Below are 12144 nucleotides of genomic sequence, written 5' to 3'. Positions count from 1 at the left end.
CCTGGCTAACATGGTGAAATCTCGTCTCTACTAAAAAATAGAAAAATTAGCTGGGGGTGGTGGCGCACACCTGTAGTCCCAGCTGCTCGGGAGGCTGAGGCAGGAGAATTGCTTGAACCTGGGAGGTGGAGGTTGCAGTGAGCCGAGATCGCGCCACTGCACTCCAGCCTGGTGCCTGGCGACAGATCGAGACTCTGTCTGAAATAAATAAATAAATAAATAAAAACCCTAAACACAAGAATGAAAAAAAAAAAAAAGAAGCTGGATTATAAAGCAACAACCAAGCAGTGAACAGTCTTTGAGATGTGGAGGTCCCAATGTTAAACAAGGATTGTTTCCAGAGGAAACGTGGGAGAAAAGGGAGGACCCTTGAGAATGGGGAGACTCAAGCCTGTTTTTGACAAATGAGAAGGGCCCCGAACCAGAGCAGAGGTAGGCTGTGTGTGAGTGTGCGTGAGGGGTCGGGGAGAGGGGAACACGGATTGTATCCAGAACATGGGAGGGCCCTCCTCAAAGACGGGGGGCCCTCTTTTTCTGAGACTGGAAGAAAGGAGGAAAGGTGGGTAAATCTACAGAGACGTCCTTAGGCAGTAGAAGAGTGAGGTGATAGGGTGATTTGTAAAATAGGGACCTCAGTCTTTGTCCTTCTCACCTCTCCACTGTGCTGAGTTTCTTAGGACTGCCATAACCAATGACCACAAACTGGGTGGCTTAAAACAAGAACCACTGACTCCACTGCAGTTATTTTATTGGTTCATACTTCTCAAGGTCAGAAGTCTGAAATCCAAGTGTTGGCAGGGTTGGTTACTTCTGGAGGCTGTCAGGGAGAATCTGTGTCGGCGTCTCCCCTGGCTTCCAGTGGTGGCCGGCCATTCTTCATATTCCTTGGCTTGCAGTGGCATCACTTTAGTCTCTGATCTATCTTCACATGGCATTTTCTCCATGTCTTTGCATCCAAATTTCCTTCTTCCAATAAGAACACCAGTCATTGGATGAGGACCCACCCTAATCCAGTATGACCTCATTTGAACTTGATTACATCTGCAAAGACCTTATTTCTAAGTAAGTCACATTCACAGGTACTGGGAGTTAGGACTTGAACATATCTTTTAAGGGAATACAATTCAACCCACTACAAGGATGTGCCCCAGAGGGTATAAAATGCTGCAGAAGTACAAGGTCACCTCAAGGTCATTGGTTGAAGGAATCCTAAAATTGGTCTGGGTGGTAACTCTTGCCTGTAATCTCAGAACTTTGGGAGACTGAGGCAGGAGGATAACTTGAGCCAAGGATTTCAAGACCAGCCTGGGCAATGTGACAAGACCCTGTCTCTACAAAATATTAATAAAATTAGCCAGGTATAGTGGCAAGCACCTATGGTCCCAGCTACTCTGGAGGCTGAGGCGGCAGAGTTGCTTGAGCCCACGAAGTTGAGGCTGCCGTGAACTGTGTTTGCCCCACTGCAATCCAGCCTGGGCAACAGAGAGAGAGTGTCTCAAAAAGGTTTTTTTTTTCTTTGACAGAGTCTTGCTCTGTCGCCCAGGCTGGAGTCCAGTGGTGCAATCTCAGCTCACTGCAACCTCTTCCTCCCGGGTTCAAGCAATTTTCGTGCCTCAGTCTCCCAAGTAGCTGAGATTACAGGCGTGCACCACCATGCCTGGCTAAATTTTTGTATTTTTGGTAGAGACAGGGTTTTACCATGTTGGCCAGGCTGATCTCCAAGTCCTGAGCTCAGGCAATCCGCCCTCCTCAGCCTCTGAAAGTCCTGGGATTACAGGTGTGAGCCACTTCGCCTGACCAGAAAATATGGTTCTAACCATAAGCCAAATTAGTCTCCAACTTTTCCTCTTTTCCCCTTTCTCCACTTTCCCCTTCCTTCCTCCAGCTAGCTTTCTAGTTAATCCAGCTAGGAACACAGGTGCCAGGTGAAAGATGCCTGAAAGGTGACTGCCTTGTAGATGATTTAAGCTCTGGGGTTGCCTTAAGGAAAATGGTGGCCAGAAAGAGGAACTATATCTCAGAGGCAGGAGTGGGAGGGAAGAGCCAGGGAGCCTGTCTGGAACCCTGATACCGTGCAATGGCCAGCCTTCCACTCCCCTAAAATCTTGCTTAGCCATAGAGCCTCAGATTACCCAAGCAGGCAGGTATCTTTAACTAGTTCAGTTCTGCCATATTGGGGTCCGTGTGGAGGCCTTCAAAATCTTGATAACTCTATGGATCCCCATCCCAGAAAAATACATAAATGCTCACAAAAAAGAGATAATTGATGTCAACAATGAAGAGATCAAGAATGTCACTTCGTTGACATCCTTGAGTTTATTCATGAAGCCAAAGCTCTAAGAACCTCTGATCTAATACATTCTCCCTCCACTATTTCTCCTGAGGACAGAACAGATTAGGAAGGGTTATTGCTTTGTTCCACCTTGTGCAGCTGTTTAGAGGGAGTCCAAAACCAAAGTGCAAATTCGGATACTCTTGTCCTTCCTACTACAGAGTGAGTTTGTTTCCGTAAATTAAAACTTCTCCCCTTGAAGAAGCAGACTAAGAAGGGGTTGCTTTTTGAGGGAAGAGAGGAAGCATGTGGCTGGGAGTGGCAGTGTTGGTAGACAAAGCGCCACCCGCCCCAGGTCTCCAGAGAGATCCACTCATTCCAACTCATTCCAGTCTGGGTTCCCACTCTACAGTGGTGCACTGAGGGGTCACTGGGCGCAGCCCGGGTTCCAGCTCTGAAGGACCTGCAGTCAGGGAGGTAAGCTGTATGTGTCCATAAACGGCTGTCGTGGAAGAGAAGACGTTCTTGGGCTTTAAGGTGGGACTGCAGCGCGTTTCCAGGTCATCGAAGGAAGCAAGGTAGCCCGCTGATTTGTCTCCCTTTGAGACATTTAGAAGGAGAGCGCCTCACTTGCCAAAAGACCAAGGACTGCACCGTAGTCACCCACCTTTCTCTTCCTCATCCAGCGACTCGTCCATCTTTCTGCCAACATCCCAACTCCTTTAGACTCTGGGGACCAGCTCTTCTCAAATGCTGGCGCGGGGACCAGCCTATTCGATGAGTCTCAGTTGAGGCGATTTTACTGGGAAATTCTCTGCTTAGGACCTCTTTGGGGAGGGAAAGCCTCACGTTTTCGACGGAGGTCTTAATCTGGAGATGTCCAAATTTAGGGGAGGCCCTCCCCCCCATTTGTCTCCAGGCTTTATTTTGGAATTCTCGGATTAGGAGACACTGGATTGGGGGGCAGGATTTGTATGAGGGGTCTCCAGCAGCTTGTGGGCTGGCCGCGTGCCCGGCCTGAGTCCGCGGCCCCCATCCCCGGCTGCGCCTGGGCCTCGGGGGACCAGGAACGAGCCAGCGCCGCGTCCCCGCCTAGCGGGCGGGCCGGGGGCGGGGGACCGGGGACCCCTCCCCTCCGCCCGTCCCCTCCTCCGCCGCTGCCGCCTCCTGGAGGGACGGCCTGGGGAGGGGAGAGAAAGAGGAGGGACGGGCCGGCGGCGGCGGGGCGGGGGCCATGGCGGAGCGGGCGGCGGTCGCGGGGCCCCGGTGAGCCGGGCCGGGGCGCACGGGGGCCGAAGCGGCCTCTGAGCCGGGCCGGAGCCGTCGAGGGCCCGGGGAACACTGTCCGGGCGACTTTCCCCCGGGAGTTGTAGTCTCGCTCGCGGGGGGCGGCGCGCGGCGGCTGAGGGGGAGGGGGAGCATGCCCGGCTGGAGCCCGGCCTCGGGGCGCGCCCCGGCCGCCGTCCCCACCTCCGCCTCCTCCTTCTCCTCCTCCGTCTCCTCCTCCTCCTCTTCCAGTCCCGCCGCCGCGGCAGCCAACATGGCTGCGCTCCGGAGCCCGGGAGGCGGCCGCTGCTGAGCGCCGCCCGCCGCCCCGGGCCCCCAGCCCGCCCAGGCCCCGGCCCCGGCCCCGGCCCCGGTCCCGGTCCCGATCCCGGTCCCGGTCCCGGCCCCTGCCCCTGCCCATGGCCCCCGCCGCCTCGCGGCTCCCGGTGCGCTAGGGCTGCCGCCGAGGCGGTCTCCCGCCCTCCCACCCGCCAGCCGGCCTCGGGGGACGTCCGGCGGGGAGGGGCGGCGCGCTCGGCACCATGGAGCCCCAGCGCCGGGAGCTGCTCGCCCAGTGTCAGCAGAGCCTGGCCCAGGCCATGACGGAGGTGGAAGCCGTGCTCGGGCTGCTCGAGGCCGCCGGAGCGCTCAGTCCCGGCGAGCGGCGGCAGCTGGACGAGGAGGCGGGAGGCGCCAAGGCGGAGCTGCTGCTCAAGCTGCTCCTGGCCAAGGAGCGGGACCACTTCCAGGACCTGCGGGCGGCGCTGGAGAAGACGCAGCCTCACCTGCTGCCCATTCTCTACCTGAACGGCGTCGTCGGGCCGCCGCAGCCCGCCGAGGGCGCGGGTGAGTGGCAGACCCCCGGCCCCCGCCTCTGGGATGCGCCCTCGGCTTCTCCCTCCTGCTGGCCGAGGGGGACCTCGCCTGGGCCGCGCTCCACCTGGCGATGGCCGCGGTGGACCCGCTTCTCTAGCCTGGCTGGGGAGGCGGCGGTGTGAGGACCCTGAGACCCGCCGCCTCTCTGGGACCGCGGGTCGCTGTGAACAATGCCCCCCACTGAAGGCCTTCACCCTCAGGTGCCTCGGCGGCAGGGTCCCTGGGGGCCACCAGGTCCAGTAGCGGGCAGGGGGCACCTCTGAGGATGTCCGTCAGTCCCTTTTCTGAGGCTCCTCACCATCCGCTAGTCCTTTGGGAGCCTGTGCTAGCCTTTAACCAAGGGTACCGTCCGGAAGAATGGGACCTGGGCCAGGACCCGTACTCTTAAATTTTGGTCCCTGCCATCCTGTGTCACGGCCGCCACTGCCTTTTCATTTTCTGGCTGTCCCAGCTCCCTTTCCTCTGCCCAGAGCCCAGTCTCGCCCAGACTTGTGGCTGATTGTGCACAATGCCTGCCTGGGTTTCTTTGGAAACTGTGGGCCCGGAAAAGTTGGGGAAGTTGCATTGCACCATGGGAAAATCCTAGTAGTGGCTGCTGGGGCTGAGTTCCCTCCCTGAGCGCACGGAGCTGCATAAGGAGGAAGGCTGGAGGCTGGTTCCCTTGGGGGTGCCTTTTGGAACCCCTGTGTCCTTGGTCTTCGGGATGACTGATTTGTAGGTGTGTGTCTGGGGGCAAGAATGGATACTGGCGGGAGTCTCTGACAAATGGTAGGCTTGTCCTGGCCTGGCCGCGGAGTGTGGAAGCCAGCATTTTAGACAGTGCAGCTTGAAGAATAAGACATGGCACTGAGGGAGGAAGGGAATTAGCATTTATTGGGCACCTACTATTGCGGCAGGCTCTCTGCTTGATCATGGTTGCCACTACGTGAGCTTTCTGTTATTCTTTGCCAGAGAGAAAACTCTGGGTTGGAGTGTTTAAAATGCTCAGAAAGTGTTGGGCACCAGGAATTTTGAGTGATGACCCATTGTTTGATTTAACTTGTTCAGAGCCAGGAAACAAAGTGCCATCTTTCTAGGTCTTGTCCTTGTTTTAACAGTGAATCGATAGGTACAGTAAAAACAAATAAAGATGTATGCATAAAAGAAAAACAAGTGAACTGAAAGGGCTGAGAAACTGCCCTTAGCAACTTGAAGGTCAAAGGCAGATGGGACCCATTTATTTGGCTGTTAAAATACTCATTTATTAAGGGAATGATTTTATAAAGCGTTCCTGGTAACAGCTGTCTTATATTGGCCATCTCAACTTTTTTTTATAGCTGAAGGAAACTGACAGATTAAACTGCTGGCCTCACAGCAGGTCATTTCATTGGTGGCCCTCCTGTCTCCACTTTGAGCTTCCGACTTGCATCTCTGTCCCTCAAACCTGCGTTCTTCCCCTTCACCACCCCACGCGCCCCCCAGTTGTGGTCATGTCAGAGTTGCTGGGCAAACCTAGTCCTTTCCTGGGATGGTGCTTTGGGAGATGCTAGGAAGATGTGGCCATGAGGGTAAGGACAGAGGGGATCTCAACAAAGTAATTTTTTTTCTTTTTAATTGTATCTATGTATCTAATCTATCTCTGAAGGAAGAAGTTAAGGTCTATTTCTGGAAGTCTTTCCTAGGAAGCACAGAAGTTAAGAGTACAGACTAGAAGTCTGCTTTGGGAAGCATGTGAAATCAACACTCTCTTTAATTTCTGGAAATTGATTGATGGATCAATTGCCATTAATTAGGTCTTGCCTTTTCTGTGCCTGCTGAAGAATATGAGGCCTCCTGGGGCTGAAGTTCCAGGAAATAATCTAGACCTCTAAGGGAAGACAGAGGTTAGGGTTTGGATTTTATCACCTAGGGCATTGATTTCAGACCCCAGTTTTACCACAGTGCAGAGTTCTGTGGCTTTGGAGAGGGTCATGAAATCCTTAGAAAAATGATTTTTAGGGAGAAGTTCATTTTATTTAATACATTAGAAAAAATTGGCTGGGTGCAGTGGCTCATGCCTGTAATCCCAGCACTTTGAGAGGCTGAGGCAGGCAGATCACTTGAGGCCAGGAGTTCGAGACCAGCCTGGCCAACATGGTGAAACCCCGTCTTTACTAAAAATACAAAAATTAGCTGGGTGTGGTGATGGGCACCTGTAGTCCCAGCTACTTGGGAGGCTGAGGGAGGAAAATTGCCTGAATCTGGGAATTGGAGGTTGCAGTGAGCTGACATTGTGCTGCTGCATTCCAGCCTGGGTGACAGAGCAAGACTGTGTCTTAAAAAAATAAAAATAGAAAAAAGTTAGGACAGCATTTGGTATGGCAGGATGCCACCTGGAGCCCCTGGGGGAAAGGGTGAAATGGTGTGTCAGCAAACAGTGGTGTGTTGGGGGCTTTCTTTTTTCTTTTTTATTATACTTTAAGTTCTGGGGTAGACGTGCAGAACGTGCAGGTTTGTTGCACAGGTATACATGTGTCATGGTGGTTTGCTGTACCCCATCAACCCGTCATCTACATTAGGTATTTCTCCTAATGTTGTCTCTTCCCTAGCCCCCCACTTCCCGACAGGCCCTGGTGTGTGATGTTCCCCTCCCTGTGTCCATGTGTTCTCATTGTTCAACTCCCACTTACGAGTAAGAATTTTTTTGTTGTTGTTTGAGACAGGTTCTCACTGTGTCACCCAGGCTGCAGTGCAGTAGCACAGTCTCAGCTCACTGCAGCCTCCACTTCCTGGGCTCAAGCGATCCTCCTACCTCAACTCCCCAAGTAGCTGGGACCACAGGCACATGCCACCACACTGGCTGATTTTTGTATATTTTGTAGAGATGGGGTTTCTCCATGTTGTCCAGGATGGTCTTGAACTCCTGAGCTCAAGTTATCTGCTTCCCTCGGCCTCCCAAAGTGTTGGGATTATAGGTGTGAGCCACTGCGCCAGCTTCTGTGTGTGGGGTCTTTGTGAAGGGTGAATTGCTGTGTTGTAGGTCCCCAATTTTTTGCTTTCTTTTTCTTTTAGCCAGGAAGTTTCTTATGGTCAAAGCTCAGTGCATGAGAGAGCAGCCCTGGTTGAAGGAACGGAGGTCTTCTTCATTGAGGAGCCGTAATCAGGGAAACCTAGCACTTGGTCCTGCCTCCTTCCACTCCCGAGTGATTTCCACTCTGTGCTCTGGCTGGCAGCTCTGTGTGTGAATTGGCCTCAGTTTGAGGCCCTTGTGGAGCCTGAAAGAGGAACCAGCTGGATCCCCAGGATCCTTAGTGTCAAGGGGTGTCCGCTTCGTCACCATCTCTCTGTGTTGGAGGTGATGCTGTCACCCTCCTAGGGGCCTCCTTGATGGATTCCACACCCTGTGTGGGCCCCTGGTCCAGAATGCCCATCCCCTACTGGCACTTGGGTGCTGACGGAGTCTGCATCTTGCATCTGCAGCAGCCCACCATGTGGGGCCTGGAACCACAAGGAAGCTGGGGAGGACATGTGCCTGGGTGTGGGTGAGCAGGTGAGCAAACCCAACCCATCGGGGCAACACTCAATCAGATAGATCCTCACGTATTTATAACCTACCACGCTCAGGCCTGGGGTCGTGGAGTGACTAGGAAACACACAGTGTTGTTTTTGTTGTTGTTGTTGAGGGTGTAGTTCTTATTCCAGTAATGATAGGGCATTGCCATTCAGGATTTTGTGTCTTCATATCATTGATTCCGTGGCAAACCAGGGAGATGAGTGGTGTCTTATGTTCATATCACTCGTTCCAGGGCCCTGTCTGTGAGGAAGAAGCTGCAGGGCAGAAAGGTGCCAGAGAGGCTGAGCCCAGTGCTCCTGATTCCTTGTCTAGGGGTGGTTTTTCCTGTTCCCTGGTTAGGCCTTCCCACTACAATTTCAGAACCATTTCTTGTCACTGGGAGACCTGAAATTATGTAGCTTTCTCTTGTCCTGGATTTGATACATGGATCTGTAGGGAACAAGTGAACATCTTCACTCCAGCTGGTGTTAGGGAGAGGACAGAGTTGTTTTTTACTTCTCAGTGGCTCAGTTGGGTCTCTTGTTTTTCCCAGTTTTACCCGAGTCTAGCTTGGTCACTTGGAGCCCCAGGCAGTCCTTTGTTTTTTTCCTTTGATTCAGGGAAACACCTCCATTTTTTTTCCCCTTGAGGATTCTCAACTACCTGCTCCTGGAGTGAGTCTCAGTATCTTCATCTGTAAGATTGGGCTAATTGTGCTACACTGCCTGCCTCTGTCACTGGGAGCATTGAAGTGCCTGGCCCAGGTGGGACTGGGGTGTACGCAGTGGCCGGGGTGCACAGGATGTAATTCTAGCCTGTAGCCTGCCAGCTTGTTTGGGGAATGGGACAGTCATGAGAGTGATATTATGAGACAGATCAACTGATACAGATGCATAGACAGGCTTTTTCTTTTTAAAAAACTCTGTATGCTACATGCTTTCCTCAGATACCCTGATTCACCTCTAGTGGCTCTCTTATAAATGTGGAGGGCTTGAGTCATTCCCACCAGGCCTCTTGGGGGGCAGAAATGGCAGAACTTGATGAGTGCCCGCTGGACCTCTCTCGTGCTCAGCGCCTAATGTTTCCTTCTCGTTCCCACTCCCCGCACCTCCTGTGCCTCCTCTTTACTTTCCTAGTGAGCTGGCTGACTTGCTTCACCAAACTTAAGAGAATGGAGCCAGCAGCGTCTGCTGGAGAAGGTGAGGAGAGCTTCGCAGAGGTGTTGGGATTTGGTCTTGAAGCGAAGCTCTGAGTGCGTGGCAGGATGGAGGGAGGATGTGTGGGCAGCAGAGGCTGAGCCGTGGAGAGGAGCTGTGTGTTTACCCAGCCTGAGCAGGGCAGGAGATTGGCCTTGGCTCTGGGTGGAAGGGAGATGGGGATGCAGAGGTAATCTGGAGGACCATGATGGCTAGGCTGAGTGGGGGGTTTGAATTTGGGCATTGTGCACTGTCAGACGTTAGAGTTGGAAGTTTGTTTTTTTTCCCCCCGAGTGAATAACCCTGTCAGGCTTTTCCAGTGGGACTAGTGCAGTTGGCTGCTGATTGTCAGGTGGGGTTATTTATTATTCAGTAGAGGTTGCCTGGGCCTTTTGTTCTCTACTTCCTTCAGATACCAACCACCTTTTCTTCATCCCCTCTGCCCTGGAGGGTCAGCAGAGCAACGGACATAAGTAAAAGCTTCAACTGTTGTAGTTTTTCTTTCTTTCTGTCTTTTTTCTTTTTTTTTTTGAGACAGAGTTTCGCTCTTGTTGCCCAGGCTGGAGTGCAGTGGTGCAGTCTTGCCTCACCACAACCTCTGCCTCCTGGGTTAAAGTAATTCTCCTACCTCAGCTTCCCGAGTAGCTGGGATTATAGGCATGCATCACCATGCCCAGCAAATTTTGTATTTTTAGTAGAGAGGGGTTTCTCCATGTTGGTCAGGCTGGTCTCGAACTCCCAACCTCAGGTGATCTGCCTGCCTCGGCCTCCCAAAGTGCTGGGATTACAGGCATGAGCCACCGTGCCCAGCAGCTTGTTGTAGTTTTTCTTTTGGTTGTTTTGTTTGTTTATTTACTTATTTTTTAGAGATAGTGGAGTGCAGTGGTGTAGCCATAGCTCACTGCAGCCTCAGACTCCTGGGCTGAAGGCATCCTCTTGCCTCAGCCTCCTTAGTAGCTGAGATTACAGGTGCATGCCACCCTCCGTGGCTAATTTTGGTTGTTTTAATTGTATTTGAGAGGAAGTGGAAGAAGCATTTGAAATTAGTGGTTGAGAAGAGGTTTCTAAATGAAGGGCAGATTTTATCTGTGTATCATTTCAGGATACCTTTATTGCAAAATGACAGAAACTTAGCTCAGACCATCTTAGGCAGAAAAAGAGAAATGTATTGACTTAGACTATTCCACAACCTTTGGATGGATGGTGGGTGGTGGAAACTGGCCTTTGGGACGCCTGACCTCTTGGATCGATGCTGTGGGCTTTTCCCACGGGTCTGGAACATGGCCTCAGTTCCCTCTGTTTGTGTTGACAGCCCCTGACCAGAGAAGAAAGGGAGCTCTATCCAGTCAGCCCAGGCAGAAAGACCTCATGGGAGGATTCTCATTGGTCTGGCCAGTGTTGTGTGTCTGTGTGAGGCCCAGTCACTGTGGCCAGGGCTGGAGGGCTAAGGCTGGTTCAGCTTTGGCCCTGTGCCCAACAGTGGAACCACAGGGTAAAGTGATGGGATACTGTGATTGGTAGCTCATTCCAGTACCACGTGGGTTTTTAGAGTGAAACAGAGCAGTTATCTACAGGAAGACAAGCAGGAGCCATGTCGCAGAGGTAAAACAGCACATGAATGTCCACTCCAAGCATTGCTACCTTTGTGCTATAACCTCTAGTTAGCACAGGAGGTCATTGCTGGAGTGGGATGGTGGGTCTAGCTAGTGATGATCAGACCTTACAAGGTTTTAGAGCAAGGCTTTTAACTCTTCTGAGCTTATCTCCTCTACAAAGTAATTAAAACAATAACTACTTCACTGTGCTATTTGACAATTCATGGTAAGAAAAATGGAAGAGCATTTTGTTACGATGAGCAGTATAGTGTGACAGTGGCAGTAGTAGATGGCAGCTAGGCTTAGAACCAGAAAACTGGGAATCTCCTGGTGTTTCTGAGGGCTCTGTGGGAGCTCCTTATACACTATGCCAAGCAGGTGTCAGAGCTGTCCTTCCTGAGCCGAATTTGCTGTTACAGTCCTCATGCCCAGAATAGAGAGTGGTACAAGATAGGTGTTCGGTAACTTTTTGTTGAACGAACAAATAGCTGTGTGTAGAGTGAATGATGTGTCCTCGTCCAGATCCTCTTCAAATATACATGCAGATTCCTAAGCGGTGACCTCATGGTTGCGGAGGCTGTGGGAGAGGAGGAAGGCTTAGAGCAAGCCCCAGATGTACACATGGATACCACTGCCCATGGTACGTCTGTGACGGAAGCAGGTGGTTTGACATTGATGTCTGAAGTTCCCAAGGTTGCCCATCAGGTACTGGTGGTGTGGGGCTGGCTGCCAGGAGTCCTGTGGAGCACCCACACTGCCTGTTGTAAGAGTAGAGAGTCGTTCTCTTTCTACCCATAGAATTTGAAAGTCAATGTAGTATCCTCAAAAGAATACTAAGGAGCCTTTCTTTAAAGAAGAAAAAAAAGCCCTGAACTGGAGATCTGCTCCTAACTGCAAAATCTTGACCTTGGCAGAGCCTCTTAGCTTCCTGGTGCTTCCCCCGCCCCCTGCCCCCTCCCCCGTTCAGTAGTCAAAACAGAAGAGGTTGAGCATTGACGGGGGACTTGCTCATTCCTGTGGGGTTTTGAGCACTTTCCGGGGCATTTGGCCCAAGAAGGTTGAGTGACTGGGTTGGACTCAATTTTGGGGGCCCTTGCAGCTCTGCCTCATGATTGCTGTTAATCTGATTTAATGTTAGTGTTGAGTGGTTTTTGATATGTTGGGTTTCCATTCCCTGAAAAGTAAGCAGAGTGGGATAAATATTTTGTCTCATTTTTTTTTTTTTCTTTTTCTTTTTGAGACAGAGCCTTGCTCTGTCGCCCAGGCTGGAGTGCAGTGGCACAATCTCAGTTCACTGGAACCTCTGCCTCGGGTTCAAGTGCTTCTCTTGTCTCAGCCTCCCGAGTAGCTGGGATTACAGGTGTGTGCCACCACCCCTGGCTAATTTTTGTTTTTTTTTTTTTTTTTTTTTTTTTGAGACGGAGTTTC

The 12144-nt window shown here is 51.9% G+C and overlaps 1 protein-coding gene across 3 annotated transcripts in view; it reads left to right on the top strand.

Moving 5' to 3' along the window:
* Positions 1-3987: 3987 nt before the first annotated feature.
* Positions 3988-12144, top strand: part of DLG5 (discs large MAGUK scaffold protein 5) — a 137411-nt gene continuing 129254 nt past the window's right edge. The window contains exon 1 of one of the 3 annotated variants that reach the window (XM_017496730.2): positions 3988-4384. In XM_017496730.2, coding sequence (XP_017352219.1) covers positions 4081-4384 — 304 coding nt within the window. In that variant the 5' untranslated portion in view covers positions 3988-4080. The remainder of the gene's footprint in view (positions 4385-12144) is intronic. The other 2 variants (XM_017496740.2, XM_017496756.2) reach the window with 2 other exon arrangements.

The sequence above is a fragment of the Cebus imitator genome, unplaced genomic scaffold, assembly GCF_001604975.1.
Source record: "Cebus imitator isolate Cc_AM_T3 unplaced genomic scaffold, Cebus_imitator-1.0 Scaffold11, whole genome shotgun sequence".
Taxonomy (NCBI): domain Eukaryota; kingdom Metazoa; phylum Chordata; class Mammalia; order Primates; family Cebidae; genus Cebus; species Cebus imitator.
Note: the sequence above shows the minus strand (reverse complement) of the source record. Positions and strands in the feature narration are given on the sequence as shown.